Source organism: Arachis ipaensis, chromosome B5 (assembly GCF_059453495.1).
Source record: "Arachis ipaensis isolate K30076 ecotype BB chromosome B5, ASM5945349v1, whole genome shotgun sequence".
NCBI lineage: Eukaryota > Viridiplantae > Streptophyta > Magnoliopsida > Fabales > Fabaceae > Arachis > Arachis ipaensis.
The window spans coordinates 711002-734469 of record NC_142440.1 but is presented as its reverse complement, the minus strand read 5'-3'; the positions used below and the strand labels follow the sequence as shown (position 1 = coordinate 734469).

The following is a 23468-nucleotide window of genomic DNA, read 5'->3' as shown; positions in this document are numbered from 1 at the left end:
ATTGTGTTACTAATTTCATTTTTAACTTTTACTTGGTCACCTTAATAAAATCTAAAATTGGAAAATCAAGCTGTCGTATACGTATGTAGTTTGTCCCTAAAGGGAAATTGGCATTTTGGCGTATAATTCGCTGAGAATATATTATATATAGTTTATGGATTATGTTAGGTAACTAATAATTTTTTTGAATAATATGAACAACTACCAATTAAATCAAAATTCACTATACTTTTAAATTATTCATCTAAATCTTAATATTAAATTAACCATCTGTACACTTAATGAAATGAACATCCGATATATCTATTATTTACATTGTTTAGTATTTTCATTGTTTATCTATACTTTTGCATAGTTTATTACTCCAATGCAAATTGTAAAGTTTTCTTTGTAAAATTGTTAGTTGGATTGAGAATGGTGATTTTGATATGGAAAAAAATTTAAAGACCAACAATTTTAATTTATATGTGCTAGTATTTATAGTTAATAATTTAATATTTTTAATTTGGCAGACTAACATTATATTTTTAGTCAATATTTTTAAATATTATTATTTAATTATTGACAAAAAATAATAAATTGTGTTGATTTTATAGTATTATTCTTTAATATATGCGTGTGAGTGGATACAATGATAAAGTAAAAAAAAAAAAAAAAACCTTTCAACAAAATAATAAAATAATAATGCTAAGAAGCTAATATTTTTTGGTCAACATTAACCAATTTTTAAATTTTTTATTTATTTTTAATTTTAAATTCTAAATTATAAATTTTTAATCTTTAAATTCTAAATTTATAAACTTAAACTCTAAAATTAACTAATATTAATTAATTAAATGTTAGTTTTCTATACTTTCTCAAAATAAAAACATGACATGTGATACTATATGTTTGTCTAAACGACCAACTAGCTAGGTTTTTAAAAACAAAATAAAATAGTAAATATCAATTAAGGTTGTGTTTTGTGGTTAAGTATTTTATTTTATTTTATTTTTTAAAAAGAAACGGTTGTTTTAGTTAGTTTAAAAAACAATAAATTAGTTTTGCCTCATGTCTTCGAACAACAAGGAAATGCCAAAATTGATTCATGATCAAAACAATTAAATTACTAGCTAGCTGATGCTAGAAAGTAAAGTTGCAATCCTAGATAGATATATCATTAATTGTTTCAGAAATGAAAAAAAGAAATTAAATAAATTAAAGTAGAAAAAATACGAGGAGTCAATGTATGTTTTATACAATGTATATAATGAGTTAAATTGAAATTAGAATTAAATTAGAGGTAATTAATTAATTTTGAGTAGTTTTCAATTTAAAATTTGAATCAAATCATGATTATCGTCAGTTATGGAATCAAATTAGGATTACCTCCCTCTCTCAATACGGTGTGAACTTCTTCTCTCACTCTCTCCTCGAAGTAATAGCCAGTATGGTGCCGCCACGGTTACTAGCCGCTGTCAGACATCGCGTCGACACTCTTTCGACTGGCGCCGTCGTCCGCACAGGCCACCGTACGTAGGAAGGACGCGCATACTGTGTGAATCGAGCTCGTGGCACCGCAGCAACTTGGACGTCCAGCACCTCCGTCGCAACCGGTTTGTGCCTTCTTCCCGTCGTCGGATGTTCACTTTTTATGTGAACGTGGATGGTTATTCTTGGGTGCTTAGTTGTAGACGATAATTGCTGGTTATGATTTATCTGACTATCACAGTTTCAAAATATTTTTTTACACGGTCATTTGGTTGGTAGCTAGTCATTTTATAAAGTAATTACGTTGTTATTTATACACGTTCACATTGGATGTTTGTTTTTGTATGATTTTGGATGTTTATTTTCTCAGTTTTCGTAGATGTTTATTTTTCGAGTAATTCAACAAGACCCAAACAGCAGGCTGGTGCTGGGATGATGCGAACGCGGGGGTTTGGGACTGCAATTCACGTCGGCGACGCTGACAGTTGCAGGTCACGAATGTTCGGCCGCGTGAGGAGTGACGGAGGTTCTTCCGGCGAGGGCGTTGGCGCAAGGAGGCAGAGCGCGACAGTTCTGGTCGGCAGGAACGGAGGCTACACGTCGCGCAGAAACAGCGGTGGGATGCAAGTTGCTGCACACACGGCAGGACAGCGAAAAAGGGAAATTTTTCTGCGGAACAAACAATAGAATTTTTTTGGGATAGGATAACGGTGGATGATGAAGGATAAATATAAAAGAATTTGGAGTAAATTGAAGGTAGATATCACAAAACTAAACAGACAAAATTCATCATATTCCCTTAATAATTCTCCCTCAACTTAATTGTTTATAGGAACATACACCTTCTGCTTGGACCGGTCCATGCATGGAAGACAAGGAAATATATATTCAACTTCTTGTGCCGATCGAATACTGAGGAAGCATTAAAGACTCATCAATAAGTCGTGAGATGATACTACTACGTGGATGATATTGATATATTGTTTGTCTTAGTAATATATGATTAAGTGATTAACTAGTTCAAATAGTTTCACATTAATGAATATCTCTGTAATAAAATGCAGCGTTAGACATATCTGTCTTGTTCGTGTGATGGTTGGTTTTATAGTGAGATTTTTCTTTACAAAACCAATGGTTAAAAAAAAATAAATGTAAAACCTAATTATTATCCAAATAAATTACTCATCTCACCAGTCACCACACACTAGTATAAAATAACTTATCAATATAATATAGTGTTATCAATTTTATACATAAAATAAAAAAAAAGTTATTGATAAGTTATGTTATAACTGGATTTTTATTGTATATCATAATTATTTATAATTCAATTTATTTGTTTTAATTCCAATTTTATAATAGGAAAATTTAATGATTATTATTACCAACTTAATGATTAAATGGTCTTGATCTTAATATCATTCATCAATTTTATTCTTATAAAAGATGCATTTTATATTTTAACAAAGAACATATTCATATATATGTAATTAGTTTTATAATTTTTAATATCTATAAAATACTCACGTACTAACGTTTTATTTTCATAAAATTCTTATAACTTTTAATTACTTACTCATTTAAACGTGAAAATATCTATCTTTTGCAAATACAACTCACCCTCTGTATTTTTCTTTACCAAAATATACCTTTTAGAGAAGAAAAGACAAACTTAATCTCCTTTATCTACACAAAAACAATTATCATGGTTATTTTATATAGGACATAGATAGTATAACTTTATTTATTCACTATAAAAAAGTAAGCAACTTTTAACAATCATTAAGAATAGTTATTTTAATAGAATATTTTTTACTGAAAATAGTTATAAAAAATATTTAATATTGTTATAAAAAGATTCAAAAGTACTTTTGATGGACACTTAATTATATTATAGTGAATATTATTTACCATGATTGGTATGGTGTCTATTAAAATATTATTAAAAAATATGGAGTCTATTAAAATGCATTATTGAATAAGTATAATGAGCCAATTGTCTAAGCGTATAATGTGTACAATGAAGATTTAGGAAGTATTAAAAATATGACCATTAGTGTTACATTGTCCTGCCAAGTTACACTTTTGGGATGAGTGATTTTATAATATGAGATGTTTATTATCCCTGATATCATTATTTTAAATAGTACGAGTGATGTTCATTTTATTCATAGACAAAAAATTTAGCCCATTGTACACATGGTACGATGGAGTCATTGGCCTCAAATACATTCTAATAAGACATGAATGATAAACTAATGGTATTGTATGATTTCTATGCAGAATGAGTAAAGAGAAAATTGGTAATTACGTGAGAGCTACAGGTCCATACAAAATAAGGAATTGATTGAAGCATGTTTGTATGATTCATATGAATAATACACAAGGCGTACCCATGCTATAATGTGTCAAATATAACAAGCCAAAACCATGGATGAAGAAAACAAAGAGGCCATTTTCTTCCACTTTCGATGAAAACGACCCCAAACTGGATTCATCAATGAAGACATCATTTCCATAGCTTTGGAACCACCGGCTTCCCACCTTATAATGCTTCCTTACCACACCACTCCCTCAGTTTTCGGAGCCATTTCTTAAATCCTAAATCTTGAATGATGGCTCCTCCGCCACCCAATGGTTATCGTCACGAAACGGTGGTTGACATAAAGAACAGCAACAAGACCACTCAACAAATAGTGGGTTTCAGCGGCGGTCTGGAGTTCTGGAACCTCACCTACACTGTGAGCAAGAAGTTGAAGGTAGAGGGAAAGTGGTCCAGTGAAGACGTGGACTTACTCCACGACATCACTGGCTATGCACCGAAGGGGTGCATCACGGCAGTGATGGGGCCCAGCGGTGCCGGAAAGTCGACGTTCTTGGACGGACTTGCTGGGAGGATCAAGAGTGGGAGCCTGAAAGGAAGGGTTTCATTAGATGGTGCAAGTGTGAGTGCAAGCTTGATCAAGAGAACTTCTGCATATATCATGCAGGACGATAGGCTTTTTCCTATGCTCACTGTTTATGAGACTTTGATGTTTGCTGCTGATTTTCGATTGGGGCCACTCTCTCTTGCTGATAAAAGGCACAGAGTCGATAACTTGATAGATCAACTTGGCTTATCGGTAATTACACTCAACTTAAAGCTTTTTAATTGGAATATGGAAGTAAAGGAAGTGTTAGACTCGCGTATAGGGAGGGGGTGCTTCACCTCGTTGTGGGATTAGAGGAAGCAGAACTCGGACCCTGCGAGTTGTGTTTCTTAAAATATAAAAAAAATTACCCAGAACAAGAAAAAACGGAAGATCCGAATTCCTCGTTTCAAATTTTAAATTCCATCAGCTGCAGATCGAACCATGCTATTTGTAAAATTTCATGACTAAAAAATTCGCATGGTCTGATTTGTGTACTCTGAATTTTTTTCAACTTTTTAAACACAATGTACTCCCATAATTTTAAAAAACATCAAAAATTACCATGTTAAAGTATATCACTTATTTTACTTCCATATCAAAATTTTTTAGCCTCAACTTAATTGATTGTTAGAAAGATTATGCAACGTGTATACTAAAATTAACCACCAATATAAAATATATGTTAAAATATAAATACACATTGAAAATAAATTAAACCACACATATATTTAATAGGTGATTTTGGTATACAAATAGTATTTCTTAACAAATGAATACATGATTTAATACATGTGACTAACTTTTCTTGTGCAGACATCCAGGAACACGTACATAGGAGACGAGGGAACAAGAGGAGTTTCGGGCGGAGAGCGGCGGAGGGTGTCAATAGGAGTGGACATCATCCATGGACCGTCCCTTCTCTTCCTAGACGAGCCAACCTCGGGGCTGGACTCCACAAGCGCACACAGTGTGATCGAAAAGGTTCACGACATTGCACGCAGCGGCAGCACCGTCATTCTCACCATCCATCAACCCTCTTCAAGAATCCAAATGCTCCTCGACCATCTCATCATCCTCGCCAGGGGCCAGCTCATGTTTCAAGGCTCACCTAATGACGTCACACAACATTTGACTCGCATGTCCCGCAGGGTGCCAAAGGGTGAGAACCCTATCGAACATCTGATTGACGTGATCCAAGAATACGATCAATGTGAGGTTGGAGTGGAGGCGCTTGCTGAGTTTGCACGCACCGGAATGAAGCCCCCTCCGTTGAAGGAGGGTGTGTCTGTCGAGCCGTCGCCGTCGCCGGTGAGGTCATCGCATAGGCGTGGGTATGAGGAGAAGTCGTTGGAGGTGTCTGGGACGTCTCAGGTGAGTAGGAGAGTTGCAGATGAGTATGATCACAGTTTGAGGAGTCCGTACAACAAGAATTCGCAGTCGTGGAGCAGCACCCACAGTGCTACGTTTCTCAAGTTCACTCCTTCACGACTCAGGAATAAAGAGTCCAAGCCACACAATAATCCTGGAAGGTAAACCATTCCCCAACATTGATCCATATAATAAAGTAAAAATTGAAGTGCAATTAATATCCAATAGAAATTTAGAAAGTATTAGAAATATGACCATTAATGTTATATTGTCCTGTCAGGTTACGCTTTTGGAACGAGTGATTTCATAATATAGTATTAGAATTCTAAATTTTTACTCTTGTACATTTGTTATGACAGGCATGGTTCCTCACCAGGGTACTACACATACTCAAGTGAGATTCTGGCAGCGACACCAACTCCTCACAGCAGCGACTATACTGTGAACGAAAACGACTATCTCACCCCAACAACTGGCGCCGCCATGCCGGAGCACCTGGCTCCAAAATTCACCAACTCCTTCTTCTCGGAAACCTGGATCCTGATGCGGCGCAACTTCATCAACATCCGAAGAACTCCGGAGCTGTTCCTGTCGCGCCTCATGGTACTCACCATCATGGGCTTTATGATGGCAACAATGTTCCACAACCCTAAACAGAATCTCCAGGGAATCACCAATCGCCTCAGCTTCTTCATCTTCACCGTCTGCCTCTTCTTCTTCTCCTCAAACGATGCCGTCCCCGCCTTCATTCAAGAACGCTTCATCTTCATCAGAGAAACCTCTCACAACGCCTACAGAGCCTCTTCCTACACCATCGCCAGCTTAATCACTCACATGCCTTTTCTTCTCCTCCAAGCTTCCGTTTACGCCGCCATTGTTTGGTTTGCCCTAACCCTGAGAGGTCCTTTCTACTACTTCCTCATCGTCCTCTTCGTCTCGCTTCTCTCCACCAACTCCTTCGTCGTCTTCATAAGCTCCGTTGTTCCCAACTATATACTAGGTTACGCTGCTGTTATTGCTTTCACTGCCTTGTTCTTCTTGTTTTGTGGATACTTCTTGAGCAGCCATGATATACCGGTTTATTGGCGGTGGATGAACAAGATTTCCACCATGACTTACCCTTATGAAGGGCTACTAATGAACCAGTATCAGACAAACATTACTTTTGGGCACACCAATGGCATCAACATAACTGGTTTTGGAATCTTGAATAATCTTCACATTGGGACTGAGGAGTATAAGAAGTGGGAGAATGTGGGAATCATGTTAGGTTGGGCTGTGTTATATAGGTTTTTATTTTACTTGGTGCTTCGATTTGGATCTAAGAACCAGAGGTCCTAGCTAGCAGTTAAACTCAACTATATATATATGTGTGCTTTAATTTGTGTGTGACCAAGTTATTAGTTTCCTTAGCGTTGAGTTATATGATACATATGTTGAATGTGTTTCTTAATTATTAATTAAAGGGACTTTTAAAGGGAAAGTATAATGAGCCAATGGAATATTTGTATAATGTGTACAATGGAGGTTTATAGAGTATTAGAGATATAACCATTAGTATTACCTTTTTTCATTAGCTGAATTTTTTGGGATGAGTGATATCATGACATGATGTTAGAGTTCTAGATCCGATAGGTCAAGAGTTCGATCCTTGGTGAATCCAAAACTGATGGTATTAGACCTCTAGATCTTTTGAGAATATGTTTATTATCCCTAGTACTCGGATGGTTATTCTAGATAGTACGAGGGATGTTCATTTTGTAACTCAATAGTCCATTAGTTCCCTAGCGAGACTCTTAATTAAATTGTTGTATTGTATTTGCAATTATACATATAATTAATACTACACAACACATCATTGTTGTAACTTCAGTTGTGAAGGTAATTAGGAACGTAGCATATCTAGGATGTCAACTTTTTGAGACGCGGAGATCTCTGTTTAAGTTTCTGTTCCTTTTCTTATATGATTCTCTTCCATTTGCCATATTGAGTGAATGTTGTTTTTAGGGCTTTCTATATGTACATAACATCTCTACCTCTATTTGCATTTTTAATATTGATATATTTATTTGTTGAATATGTTTGTTTAACCTGTGTTCTTGCTTTTTTTAGCTATGTTTTTGTGATTTTTGATGTAATTATTTACTAGATTAATTTTTTTTTGTTCTGTATTCTTAATGTAGTTATTTGCTACAGCTAATGTAAGAGATAAAAATTAGGATCCACAAAAACGGCAAAAAACATAGAACAGATCAAAATTTGGAGACAGAAAATAAAAAAGTATCTCCTGTTTTCACCCTGTCTTATTGACATCCCTAAGCATTCGACATTTTTTTTACAAAGATATTTTTATACACGTGTAAAACCTATATGTTTTTCACTTTCTATATATATAAGCTAAGTAATTGTTTATTTGATGATATATAATTAACAAAATTTAACGGTGAAATGTAGGGAATTAATTAGATTTTAAAATAGAATTTACATCAAAATTTAAAAATAATAACAAAATAATTATATACATATTCTTATGAAATACAACATTATTTCAATATATAAAAAAATATTTCTAGTAAGTTTATTTATTTATTTATTATTTATGACTATATGTAAAAAGCACCTCAAATTGGATTCGAAATTTGTGTGCTATGAATATAGTAAAATTTTAAAATTATAACATCAATAATTATAAACATGTATTAGCACAATATTGTATCCCTATACATGAGTTAGAATTGTTCCAAATTTTATAATCCTGTGTTTTATAATTGACATTTATATTGTGTTATAGAATGATTTTGAGTAGAAAAATTCCAATTTTATTGACATGTATTGAAATAGAACGCTATTGATTATTAGGCGGTTATAATAATAATAATAATAATAATAATAATAATAATAATAATAATAATAATAATATATTCCTTCTATCCAATAAGTCTTATTGTGCTAGTAGTTACCATACCAAGTGCCCCTTCGATAATATTTTTGGTTTATCAATACAATTAATATATGGAGAGAGGTCAACTTTTGCAATATTAAATTATTAATTATTGTTTCTGTCATACAATATTATCAGATGATAGAGATTAATAGTGGAATATATGTCAATAAATCCATTGGAAACATCAAATTCGATCTGTTGGGTACAGGCCTGCCAACTAGATCCCAAGTTTTTTATTATGCATGAAACAATAACTACTAATAAAAGCTTTAATCTCTTTAAATTTATTTACATAGTTTATTATAGACATTATTTTAATAATAGTATTTTTCTATTCTAATTAATTAATTAATAATAATTATATTTTTGTATGAATAATATTACAAATACTTGGTGGATGAATAGTATAAAAACTTTGGCTTAAATATAATACAAAATGAAAAAAAATCTTTCTTATATTATACCTAAAAGGCTAATTTAACAAGACATCCCAGCATTAATTTATATATATATATATATATATATATATATATATATATATATATATATATAGGAACGGACCTAAGCATACAAATGAGGGGACACTTGCCCCATGATATTTTTAATTTTTGTTTTAAAAGATATAGTTATATATAATATGTCCCCATTTCAAATTTTAAATGACCCCACTACAAATAAAATAAATTCAATTAGCTAAAGTTTTAAATTTATTTTTTTATTTTTTTATCATTTTGACTATTATTTAACCTAATCAAATTTAATTATTGTACTATCAATTCTTTATTCTCTTAAACCCTCTTCTTATTTTTATATTTTCAACCTTCTTTTTCTATTCCTTGTCTAATGGTCGTCTTCTCTTCATCAAAAAGTAAATTTTAAATTCTCCCATTTTTTTATATAGCTCTCCATGACTCTATGTATCTTTCAATTTCATTATTTTTCTTTTTGATATTTTCAATTGCAATTTTTAATTCAAACAATTATAGTTTAGGTATCAATCTAATATTTTATTTTTTTCGTGACTTTATATATTTTATTTTATTCTCGATTTATTCATCCTTATTACTTATTTTTTATCTTTTGTTCTATTATATATACCTATGTTGCATATAAAATTTTAAAATGAACTGATTAATTTATTAATTTAGAATTTATTTTTTATTTTTAAAAATAATGATAAAAAATATTTTAATTATAATATATAATTAAACAGATACATAAAATATTTTATCTAACATTATATCAAAATTAAATTAAAAAATATATAACAAATTTAATTATTTTAAAAAATAAAAAAATTATAAAAATTATGTTTTTATTATTTTATATAAACATACTTTTCATATAAAGATTTAATTTTTCTAGTATTTATATATAATTCTAATTTCAAATTATAAATACTAATGTATTATTATGCGCTAATATGGCAGTTAATTCAATCTTTTATTATTAAATATGTATAAAAAGATTAGTTAGGATAATAAATTATCTATAATTTAATTGAAATATTTTAATTTTAAATTTTAGAAATAAAAAAATATTTTTTACAAATTATATATAATAAATAATATTTTAAGAATAAAAGTGTTTGCTAACTCTTTTTAATTTTTATATCTCCATATAATTAATAATATTTAACAAAATTTATTTAATATATATATAGTGACGGATCCATAAAATTTTAGGAGTGGGGGCAAATATATATATACATGTTGCCATGGATTGATGATGTTTTTGAGAATAAAATCGAAGTATATTATCCTTGAAATTATTAATTAAACATGGGTCCTTTTTAATTTCTTCTATCTATCTCCGTTGTCGAAGATTACGGTCAATAACCATTATTTGTGAATTACGATATCACTTCTTTCAATTGGCTAAAGATCATTTTCAAAACATTTTCTTTCAGGAACAATAATGAAGGAGCGATGAGACTAGGCAAAATGTTTTCTATATGTTATTTTAATTTTATTAGTACCACATGACTTGGCTGGGCTCTTGTGTGATTTATAAAACTCATGCTTTCCTTCTCAGCGGGAACCTTAGTTGTGTAGTTGACCTTATTTTGCAAATTTTGGTGCTTTTTTAACTACCAATCATCAGTTAATAAAAGAGTAATGTTAAGTAATTAATTTTTTTCAGTTAATATTAATTAATTTTTTTAAAATTATTTAGTTTATGTTCAATTTTAGATTATAAAGGTAAATTTTAAAATTGGCTAGCTAACTAAAAGTTAATTTTTCGTACTTTTTATTAATAAAAATGTTTAAACATTGGTATTCTCTTTTAGCCAACAAAAGAGAGAAAAGATAGAGGAAAAAATTGATTAAATATTGTTAGAAAAAATGTTAATTCTCTCTCTTTCTTATTTATATATTTAATTTTTTTAATAGAAACTAAGTGACTTACAATGAGAACAAAGATAGAGATTATTTAGTTTGATCCTTACAAAATGAAGGAAAAAATCACTCTTAGTAAATGGAGTGATAGTGAAGTCATTTTATTGTTAAAAATATAATTATTTATTATCTATCTTATAATCTTAAAGAAAAGTAGTTTTATGACATTTATAATCTATATGTATATGTTAAATTTTCGTTAATATAATTTTACTATATATATATATATGGTGAAAATTTACCATTTTTTTTATGTGAAGTTGATAATTAAGACTGTTAGATAATAATTTAGTTAAATTTATTAAATCATCTAACGGTTTTTAAATATCAACTTCATATAAAGACAAATGCATGCGATTTTTCACACACACACATATATATATATATATATATATATATATATATCTATTTTTTATTTATTATATTTGTATAATAATATTTTTTTATATAATAAAAAACATTTGAAGATGAAAATTTGTGCACCCCAAAGCTTTTAAATATTCATTATTTATAGATTGTTTGTATTATGAATCTTTCATAACAATTACTCCCAATAGAGGTCATTTTCCAAGTCAATTCAGGAAGAGAGAAAACCTGTGCACTTTGAATAACTGATTAATGATTAGCTAGTTTCAAATTTAAAAAACAGCTATAGAATATATTCCTGGTAATGTATACTTCTTCAAAAAATGCTTCTTCTTCATCATTTTCATAATATATATAATCCAAATGAGAAGGAGGAAACTGAGGAGAACCAGCTGTGCCTAGACCCAATTTTTGAGGACATGGTCCGATCCATGGATACATTAAATTTTTTACAATTATTTGAACCGTTTTAATACTCAACTTTGAAATTACCGGCACTAGTTTTTCTTTGCAACTTTGTTAATGTATAAGGACGCAACTTGACTCATACTATAACTATTAATAATCAATCTCGCTACGTTACTAACAGTATTTCTGTCAATTTCTGCCGATTCTCATTCTCATTTATGACCGTGTTTAATGGAATTGTCTTTATAGATGTGTCTAATAAAAATGTCTTTTTTATAGTTGTATTTAATAGAAGTGTCTTTATAGATGTATTTTCTAGATATGTCTCCTTATACATGTATTTAAAATATAATAATTAATTATTATTGGCAATAAGTTAGCAGATAATATATTGGTACCCTATACTTTTTCATTAATAATACTAGAACATGTTATTTTATTAAACGAAAATGTTTGGTAACTAAAGAAAATCAGCAAAAACAGCCATAACTTGCCTTATTTAGCATTTATTAATTGTTGCGACAATTAATGAATGCTAAATAAAATAAGTTCTAGCTGTTTTTTTTTTTTTTGTCTCTCTAACATTATCTTTTATTAAAATATATAATAGCAACTCGGCTACTTGAAGAGTATATATACTATTGGATTGACAAAGTAAAACGTTATATATCAACATCTATCCTTTCTGTATTTACAATGCCTTCCAATGAATTTAATCTGAAACAACTCATCCTAACCTTTTTCCCAGTTAGTGTTAAGATGTGACTACTTCTCCCATAATAGTTAATTTGGAAATTAATCTCAATGCATAAAAATTAAAATAATGAGTAAAAGATACTAGTGGGGACGGAATCTGGAAATAAAAATTTCCATTAGAGTTCTCATAAATTTAAAGGGGAAAAAGAGGATTATTGTTATTAGTTAGTATTACAACTTGGCTTGTTGAAAGTTTAGATGACTTCGGCATAATATTATAGATTTAATTTCTATACATACACTATTAGTTTAAAATAAATTAACAAAGACATTGAATTTTATATATTATCACATCTAATCAAGCAAAAATAATCACTTTTATATACTGACAATTTTGAATGGTCATTCAGATAAATACATTTAATCAGTTTACACAGTATAATAACATTTTTCACACTAAGGTTGTATTAAAATTAAACTTCATTATTATTATTATACATTGCCATCAACATTCCCTTTATGTGGAGTATAAAACATAAAACATTCGGAAAACAAGAAAGAGTAACAACAATTTTAACGTTAAAGAATGAAGAACGACGAGTAATAGTTCTACGTGAAAGATATTATTCACAGGCTAAGTTTTATGTTTACATTATATTTAATTATTGATTTTTTTTTTTAATTTGTCTACACACTAGCCACTAGGCATCAGTATATCCGACAACTTCAAAGTTCAAACACAAATATGCAATGGATTTGTTACTGAAGGATATATATCTATCAATAATATCTTCAAATAGTAGAGATATATATAAAGAATTGAAGGATGCTGAGGCTGAATTGAATATATGGGAGTGGTTATAATCCTTTTTCCTTTTATAGTGCATATAATTTATATTTCATATAGTAGTTCCTAGGTCTGGACCAAGCTATATATTGGATTAATATATATAAATATGTCATTTTTTTAATGGATTATGGCCCACAATTTGTGCTAAATATATGTAAATGGATGCTATTTTAATTTCAAATGTAATTTTCAAGCAGTTCATGCTGAGCAGTTAGACTAATGCTTCAAAGTTGCCAAGGGTTTACCTGCCTTTTTGGGGTTTTCTCCAGCCACTTCTTCGATTCCTACTTTCTAAATTCCCCCATTTTTCAAATTTCTATGGGTTTTTTTTTTTTTAAATAAGAATATTATGGACTATAAATATTGGATGATGATTAATTGTATAATAAGATAAAACATAGTGTTAATTTCTAAGTTAAACATGATAATGATATAATAAATAAGGAACAAACTTGTATTGTATAAAAATCTCTTTTTTTTTCGAACTATATTTTTCTTTTTTTTTTTTTAGCCACCTAAGACTTTATTAGCTTGTAATTGCATGATATAAAGAGACATAGAAACTTGACATTAATAATCATATATAGAACTGCTAGTTTAAAACATTGGTCAATATTTACACCACAATAATAGAGACATTAGCATTATTTTATTAGGAGCTTATACAATACTTTAATATATTAAGTACATATACAATACATAACTAACAATTTGCATATACGTATACCAGAAAAGTTCAAATTTGTTGCAATTTACTACTACTATTTAAATCATGTATATTGCATCAATAAGAGGGAAGAAGGTGGAAGAAGACGAAGGATCATTGGTCATAGTAATATTATATACAAGTAATTATGTAACCACCACCTAAACAAAAAGAAATTAATTATATTGGTTTAACATCAACAATAATTAATGATTAATAATTAACAATGAATGTATACTAATTCAATCTCTCTAACTCATCTTCCATCTCTTTCCTAGCTCCTGCACATTCCAGCCTTGAAGTCAAACCTACACATTTGAGAGAATCTTCTTTCTTCTTAAACCCTCTATATCCAAATCCAATTGAGCAATTTTTCAAGGTGGCTCCAAATTTTTAATGAGGAGATAATGAAGTTATTTGGTATAGTTTCAATGATGTATATGATTAAGCAATAAGGTTCTTTGTTCTAACTTTACCATAATTAAGTCCTACAAAGATGTTGGTTTTCAAGACAGATAAAGAAATGCAATTGAGAAGGAATTTTATGGTTCTTGGTGGTAGATACCAAGTTATTTGGCAAGGATTCAAGGCTGAGAATACCATGGGATGACCTATCATTTACATAGATGATGGATTTACAAGATTATTGGATATTAAGATTGGTTTTTGTTGTATATGTTCTTTGTGTCTACATATTTATCAGATCAGCTTCTGCAAGTGAAGGTTAGCAACTTAAGATTGTAACTCTAAAAGAATTATTATAATTACTCAATCCATTCCAAATTGATTAGTCATTTTTCTGATATATTCATAAGTCAATGTTTCTGGATGCAATTTATTTCTAGCTAGATATATCAATTTATGAATGTATTAGAAAAGTCAAAACAACTTTTTTCCTTTTGACGGGTAAAACAACTTTTCAACATGGAATGGAAAGAGGACCGATTTCTTTTCATCTAGAGTGCAACATATGTTATCATAGTTCATAAAGAATCTGCCTTGAAAATGCAGAAACAAAACAAGGTAGTTTCATATACTCCAACACCTAGAAAATCTGGAAAACAATTCACACTTTCTATGAGGAAATCTATTTTGGTAGCACAGAATGTTTATAATCTATAACATTTTTCTACCCTTATGCAGGGTTTGAGAGCATAGCATGCTGTGCTGATTCAAATTATACAGATCCAGTGACCACCTTAAATTACACAACAGATTACAGTTCTTTCCCTGACAAGAAAAGTTGCCGGCACCTATCTGAAACCCTGTTACACCAAATTAGAGACGAAAATTTTCGATTGTTTGATATAAATGAGGGAAAGAGATGCTACAACTTGCCAACAACTCCTAACAAAGTGTATCTGATAAGAGGCACATTTCCCTTTAAGAATTCATCAAATTCTTTCTTTGATGTTTCAGTAGGAGTAACTCAATTAAGCAGAGTGAGATCATTCGGGTCTCAGGACTTAGAAATAGAGGGAGCTTTCAGGGCCACACAAAACTTCACAGACTTCTGCTTAGTGAAAAGGGTGGGTAGTCCCTATATTTCGCAGCTCGAATTAAGGCCACTTCATGAAGAGTACCTGCAAGGTTTACCTGCTAGTCTTCTGAAACTGATAACCAGAAATAACCTTGGAGGCAACATCAGGTATGTGATCTAATTTTACTTTGAGAGTAACTCCAACTCTATTTGATAAAGTATACCACTAGCGGAGTAAGAAAATTGGCACTCCAAAAATGGCTCTTGCATGGGAAAATGTGTTAGATACGAGACCATATGTATGTGTTCTACTCTTGCATGATGCATGAATAAACGGTCTTATAATTCGACAATTTACCAGTTTCAGGTACCCTGTTGACAAGAGTGATAGAATATGGAAAGAAACTTCAAGTCCATCATCATCAGCTCTTGCATTATCTTTAAACATCACCAATTTTGATCCCAAAAATAGTATCTTCCCTCCCCTGCAAGTCCTACAAACTGCTCTTACCCACTCTGAGAGGTTGGAGTTCATCCACAATGGCCTCAACACCACGGATTATGAATACCACGTGTTTCTCTACTTCCTTGAATCAAATGGTACTCTCAAAGCAGGACAAAGAGTGTTTGACATCTTTGTTAACAGTGAGATCAAAGAGGGAAGATTTGACATATTGAATGGAGGGTCCAACTACAGATACACTGTCTTAAATGTATCAGCAAAAGGATCATTGAACCTAACCTTGGCCAAGGCATCTGGTTCCGAGAATGGACCACTTCTGAATGCTTATGAGATCATGCAGGTACACCCATGGATTGAAGGGACCAACCAAACAGATGGTAAGTGTAGTAATGGTCCAATTATGTGTGAAATTGTTGCCATTGTTTTTATCCCTTCCTTGTGGGGGTAGCTAGCAAGGTAACTAGACTTGAGAGTTCACCTAAACTCTATGGAGCTTAGGTGAACCTGAATTGTAAGACTCAACCTGGAAAATTGAAAGCTCAATCCAGGGACCTAAACCTGCAAAACTTACAAGGAACTTGAGAGTTCGATGACCTATGTTGCTAGTTGCCATAATTATCTATTTCGCATTCCATTTTTAATTTTGAGAACTGCACCATTTTTTCCCCCATGTTTATGATATATTATTCTATGATACGACCCTCTCTTTCTTACTCACACAAAACCTTGTTATTTCTTCAGTGGAAGTGATTAAAAAGGTAAGAGAACAGTTATTGGTGCAAAACCAAGACAATAAAGTGCTGAAGAGTTGGAGTGGAGACCCTTGTATTCTTTCCCCATGGCATGGAATAACATGTGATCATTCAAGTGGTCCATCTGTTATCACTGCTTTGTAAGTCTTTCCATCCTTGTAAAAATATTTCCACAAATGTATCAAACTCAAATTGATGGCGTTAATTCAAGGTCTCAAGCTAAGCAGTTTCTGTTTTTGGATGATTCAAGTCTTATACTCTTATTTATATGTCACTGACATAAGATGTTTATTATTATGTACAATGTTATTTATGCAGGGATCTTTCCTCCAGTGATCTCAAAGGACCAATTCCTTCCAGTGTCACTGAGATGACCAACTTGAGAACACTGTATTGTTTCCAAAACTCCTATTCAATTGCTTCTGCATTTATTTTTGGTGAGTAATATGGTACTGATTTTTATGTATTGCTATAATTTTGTGATGTGCAGGAACCTGAGCCACAATAGCTTCACTGGTGAAATCCCCTCCTCATTTCCGCTTTCTTCCTTGTTGACATCAATGTAACTATTCCTTCTTTTTCAAAGTTCAACTATGAACTAGTCTGATTTGTATAGCTATACCTATAATGCACTTATATTATCCTTGTCAATGTTATAGTTAACATCAATATAACAATCACAACATAACTTCATATAATTCTCTATACAAAATGTTAGATTACTGTAAAAGGTGAATTAATACTACCACTGGATTTTTCTTTCAAATGTTGATTGATTTTGGAGCAGAGATGTGAGTTACAATGACTTAGAGGGATCCCTTCCAGAATCCATTTCCTCACTGCCAAATTTAAAAACACTGTAAGTTTTATATATTGGCATTTTGCTTCCTCACCACTATTAATAATTGTTATCAATTTTAGCAGCATATGTCTTCCATAAATTTAGGTTGTATGCTATTCATTACTTCCAGATATTTTGGTTGCAATGAACATTTGAAGGAAGACATTCCACCAAAATTGAGCAGTTCACTAATCCAGACAGAGTAAGGAGCAGCCTAAGAAACAAAAAGTTCTATAAAAAGAATAATAATAACAATGTAAAATTGACCGCCTTTTCATTGTTAATATGAATATTTCAGTGGCGGAAGATGCAAGGAAGAAGACTCCAGACTTGATCAAGTAGTGGTTATTAGTGTGGTTACATGTGGATCACTATTGATTACTTTGGCTATTGGAGTTATTTTTGTTTGCCGTTATAGACATAAACTAATTCCATGGGAAGGATTTGTTGGAAAGAGATACCCAGTGACAACAAGTAAGTATCTTATTGGTTCTCTAATCCTTTGTGTCCTATGTCTCTCTGCAATTCTACAGCAAAATATTGCCTTTCAGCCTAAACTGAAAGTATAGTCATATCATATATCATTATCTAAGGGATGTTTATTTATAGTTCTATGACAAAAGAGACAGAGACATCAAGAACAAAAACCATGTTTGGATAAGAGTATGTCAAGATAATTATGTACTTTTAAAATAGAGGGAACCAAGCAATCTATTTTGCGGACTATTTTTAAGACAATTTCTGTACAACCAAAAAGAAGTGACATAGATGTGTTTCTATCATCCCATTGATTCCTTCATTGTCTCTAGACAGTAAGCAAACATTACCTAAAGACAATATCAGATTTCAGATCACAATTTCACTAGTCTTTAAAAATGCCACCTTTAATACAGAACACATGGTTTTACATTTTGCATGCCCGCTAACAAGGACAAATTGTTATCAACTTATCATGATAAATGAGGAGGTTGTGTACAATTGGCTCTCACTATTTGTTCATTCTGTATAAGGGAACTTCTGACATGTTCTTGCGTGAAAAAATAAAAAATGCAGACTTAATTTTCTCTTTGCCAAGCAAAGATGACTTCTTCATAAAGTCTGTGTCAATTCAAGCATTCACTTTGGAATATATAGAGGAGGCAACAGAGAAGTACAAGACGTTGATAGGTGAGGGAGGGTTTGGTCCAGTTTACCGGGGCATGCTAGACGATGATCAAGAAGTGGCAGTGAAAGTCCGGTCAGCCACGTCGACTCAGGGAACTCGAGAATTTGACAATGAGGTACAGTATGTGCCTTTCAATGTATCATCCATTCTATATTCCCATGAAAATTCCCTAATTTCAATGCCTATTAGTTACTTTCTACAGTATGTCATCTGAGTATCTGACTGGTCCGTGATACATATTGCAGCTAAACCTACTCTCTGCAATACAGCATGAGAACCTTGTGCCTCTTATTGGTTACTGCAATGAAAAGGATCAACAGATTCTCGTGTACCCTTTTATGTCCAATGGCTCTTTGCAGAATAGACTATATGGTAATATCCCACAATTTCTTCCGCTGATATGTCTAAATGTATAGTGATTCTAAGTATAACTTGGCAACAGGGGAACCAGCAAAGAGAAAAATATTAGACTGGCCAACCAGACTCTCAGTCGCACTTGGTGCAGCTCGAGGTAAGTAATATGATGTTTTGCTTTTTCCTAATCCAGAGAAAGGCTTGACCAAGAAGAAAGATGGGAAATATTGAATTAGCTAAATCTGATCATTTGCTTGTATTTGATCCATCATGGATCTACTGAGATTTTAGCAAACAGCATAAAACAATATTCAATTTCTTATCAAGCCACTAGTAACTACAATTTTCATCTATAACATTTTGGAGATACTAGAATCCTTACAACCTTTTTAATTGAGCAGGGTTGGCATATCTTCACACATTTCCGGGACGTCCTGTAATACACAGGGACATAAAATCTAGCAATATACTCCTGGATCATAGCATGTGTGCAAAGGTTGCAGATTTTGGGTTCTCAAAATATGCTCCACAGGAAGGAGACAGTAATGTTTCACTTGAAGTAAGAGGAACTGCGGGCTATTTGGATCCAGAGTAAGTGAAAACGGATTATGTGTTGACCTTATTTCATACTGCACTGTTTTAGCACTTTAGAATCGTCTGAATAAAAATGACCAATAAAAAGTGCGACTTGAAACCGTTATTTACAGCATTCAGAATTTGCTTTAGGGCGACTACAATTAGAGATAAAACAACGTTCTTTTATTATATTTCCTTAATGTACTTTTATATGAAACCACATAACTCAGACCGTTGTGTAAGTAACTACAGATTATCAGGGATGACTCATCTGTTTGAATTCAAATGAGATGATGAAGGATCTTAATATTCCTAGTCCTATATGTTAATGTGTTACAGAATGCAACACAGAAGCTGACAAGTATCCCTATGCAGGTACTATACAACCCAACAGCTATCGGAAAAGAGTGATGTCTTCAGCTTTGGTGTGGTCCTACTTGAAATTGTGAGTGGTCGAGAACCTCTCGACATAAAGAGGCCACGAAATGAGTGGAGCTTGGTTGAATGGGTATGGTCCATTTCCAAAATATGTTATTATCATTGGACTGCACCAATACGAGAAGAGTTTTATACTATCAATCAATCAAATGTTTGTATTTGTATGACTTTTGAAATAATAAGTTAAGGAAAACACTAATGACAAAACACTATATGATTGGATGCTTGTCTAAATATTATTTTTACACTCACAGTGCATACATATTAAATCTCTACCAAGATTACATTTTTGCTTATCCATTTTCAATCCTATATGATTAGCAGGCACTAAGAAGTAACTTAACTTTTCATGCAGGCCAAGCCATACATAAGAGCATCAAAGATAGAGGAAATTGTGGATCCTGGAATCAAGGGAGGATACCATGCAGAAGCAATGTGGAGAGTGGTGGAAGTGGCACTGCAATGTATTGAACCATTCTCCGCATACAGGCCATGCATGGATGACATTGTCCGCGAGTTGGAGGATGCTCTGATCATAGAAAACAATGCATCGGAATACATGAAGTCCATAGACAGCCTCGGAGGATCGAACCGCTACTCTTTCGTCATGGATAAGAGGGTTCTGCCCTCTACTTCATCTACTGCAGAATCTACCATCACATCACAAACCTTGTCCCTCCCACAACCAAGATAGTAGAATGGGTCAATGAAATTTTTTATGATTCATTGATTATTGGTTTAGCCATTATCTTTTTATTCTGAAATGGCAAACCAGAGAATATGCTTGTGAATGTACTTTCATCCATTCTGTGCATCTTGAAACGACTACTCTCTTGCTCATCCCCCATTACTTCTGGTAGAAATATAATTTGGGTAAAACGTAATTGATATTCGGTGGCAGTATCTATTGCTAAGTCCAAACTTCACTAGTAAAGGCCGCATAAACCAACTCGATTGTGATTTAATAAAATATAGACATGTGATTCTGGAAGAGGATTTAATATGTTGGCAGAAAGGTCAAGCACATTTAGTTGAGGTTGTTAGGTATAACTCATTAAACTACATATCTTAGCAAATTGAAGTATGAGGGTTGCAGAAATTATGAAATACTGCTGGCAAAAATAATTGGGAATCAATTCACTAGAAACCATCTATTCTCTTTTCTTTGAACTGGTCCTCAATATGGCCATTACTTCAATGCTATTGAGGACAGGATAATGACTATAATACAGTATGTTATCAGCTTATCATCCATTCCTATCTAGTGGAAGAAATCCAGAAATTTTCTGCCAAAGCAACTTCCTTTCTCCTTATAATATAAGATACCACCAGTACTCTTAATTGATGTGATCCTTGAACGACAACTAAGATTACTGCTTTAGAAAGCATGTTACATTTGAAAGCTGGTTTCAGAACAGAAAATATGAATGCAATTGTAGGATTACAACGTAAGGAATGCATCATGAACACATGAACGATTTAGAAGGTAGGATTTTAAAGGCTTTGATAGAGGTACAACGAACTAAAAATATGATACATATGAACCATAGGGTTTAGCTTGTCCAAAGTTACAAACAAAAGGAGTGCAGTAGTAACTAACCATCACAAATAAGCTGGACAAAAATTGAAATTGAAGAACAAGATTTACATAACACAAGGCAAGATACTAACCAAATATTCTCTCTAGATTTTACATTATAGGTAGGAGGGGAGGTGCTTACTGGAAAAAGCTGTAAGTAAATGGCATCATGTAGCAAAAAGAGATGGGTTGGCTGATGCATTGGCCACTTGAACTTCAAGGAGTTCCAGCCTACGCTCCAATACATCAAGCTTCTCATTCAACGATGCAAGCTTGCTCTTGGTTGTAGCCTCTGAATGAAGCAAAAACACAAACAATTGGTACGCAATATGAATTAAAGGACTCAAATTCAATTAACTAGGCTCAAAAAGGAAAAGGGATCCCGACAAACAAACAAAATATTCAAACTTGAGATGTTGCTGGTGTGATTCAGTACCCAAAAAGAGCATAATTTGAAGTGCAGAAATCAGAAATGGAAGAGTTAGATATACCGAATTGGACGAGGAAGTCGAAGAGGCGACGAACGTTGAGGGAAATGTGAGAGATGAATTCGCGGTTCTCCCAATCGGCTTGCACTGCTATTCCCACGTTCACAGCGTTCGTTATCCCTCCCGCGCGAGCCATCAATTCTTCTTTTTCTTCTTCTCTGAATATTGCAGATCCAGATGTAGTAAATACTCTCACACTCTGCAGATTCGACTTCGAAACAGGATTTTTCTACGTTTCTTCTTCAGACTTCAAGTACCGAACACTGATTTTTGACTAACCAACCTGCGAAAAATGGTCAAGTTTAACTTTTTGAAATTATAAAAAAAAGTTTAATTTGGATTGAGGTAAACTATTTTACATTATAGTTAATTATTCACCCGTGGATTATTAAAAGTAATTATTTTTGCTGTGGTGATATTTGTAAGTTTTTTTTTTATTTGTTAGTGTATTAAAATTGTATTTATTATAAAATGTGTGATTCCAGAGATCCGACTATGGAATCATGGGAGTGGTGGTGAAGCGGTGAAAAAAAGAAGAGACTCAAAAGAAAAAATTAGTCAAATAAGTTACCTTCTATAGCAGATTTGGTTGTTCAGGAAGACTCTCATTTTTTAAAATTGCAGAGTTGAAGTTGGAGAAATTCTGTCCCAAGCTCTAACATTTGCGGAAGAATTTGGGCGACTTGGGAGGCATAGCAACTGAAACTAAAGAGGAGAGAATAGCTTGTCCTTTTTGTTTTAATCCCTACTGCTTTAGCTTGGTATTATTGTTTTTGGGAGTTTCCCAAATTTTTATTATTGTATATGCTTATCCCTGTTTATGTAGATATTGTAATTGAATCAATTAATTGCAATAAAGGTATTATCTTTGGAAAAAAAAAAAGATTTTCCTGTTGTGGTGGAAGAAGGTAAAAAGCTATTACTTGGGTAATTGCCATTTAGCAACTTGCTTACCCACCATGAAACCAGAAAGGAATTTTATTTGAGTATGTGGGGTTGGGGTTGATCTAACAATTGATTTATGTTTTGATTAGCAATTAGGTAGTAGAAAAACCTTGTTAGAAAATATAAATATTTTAATACAACAATTGATTAAATTAATCTTCTATCAGTTAGACGGTGATATATGTCATAATAAGTTTGTAACACGCGCTATTATTTAATTAAAAATCAGTTTAACTGCTGTATTATTCAAAGTAAAAGATGGTAAAAG

The 23468-nt window shown here is 32.2% G+C and overlaps 3 protein-coding genes across 3 annotated transcripts; 2 read left to right on the top strand and 1 right to left on the bottom strand.

The window, feature by feature from the left end:
- The first annotated feature begins 4069 nt into the window (after positions 1-4069).
- LOC107639910 (ABC transporter G family member STR2) lies at positions 4070-7137 on the top strand. Its single transcript, XM_016343470.3, has 3 exons — positions 4070-4592; positions 5196-5911; positions 6110-7137. The coding sequence occupies exons 1-3, from the start codon at positions 4083-4085 to the stop codon at positions 7089-7091; spliced, it is 2208 nt and encodes a 735-aa protein (XP_016198956.3). The 5' UTR covers positions 4070-4082; the 3' UTR covers positions 7092-7137.
- A 7226-nt stretch (positions 7138-14363) lies between these two features.
- Positions 14364-21088, top strand: LOC107642298 (nodulation receptor kinase). The gene is made up of 15 exons (XM_088486590.1): positions 14364-14842; positions 15263-15767; positions 15961-16439; positions 16804-16954; positions 17133-17204; positions 17305-17376; positions 17602-17673; positions 17786-17857; positions 17954-18129; positions 18709-18935; positions 19066-19192; positions 19263-19331; positions 19576-19765; positions 20126-20258; positions 20544-21088. Exons 1-15 carry the CDS (start codon positions 14746-14748, stop codon positions 20880-20882), a joined length of 2781 nt encoding a protein of 926 aa, XP_088342716.1. The 5' UTR covers positions 14364-14745; the 3' UTR covers positions 20883-21088.
- Positions 21089-21690: 602 nt separating this feature from the next.
- BRK1 (BRICK1) lies at positions 21691-22959 on the bottom strand. The gene is made up of 3 exons (XM_016345609.3): positions 22827-22959; positions 22259-22538; positions 21691-22059 (listed from the first exon to the last, which is right to left on the bottom strand). Exons 2-3 carry the CDS (start codon positions 22389-22391, stop codon positions 21935-21937), a joined length of 258 nt encoding a protein of 85 aa, XP_016201095.1. The 5' UTR covers positions 22392-22538; positions 22827-22959; the 3' UTR covers positions 21691-21934.
- Positions 22960-23468: the final 509 nt, after the last annotated feature.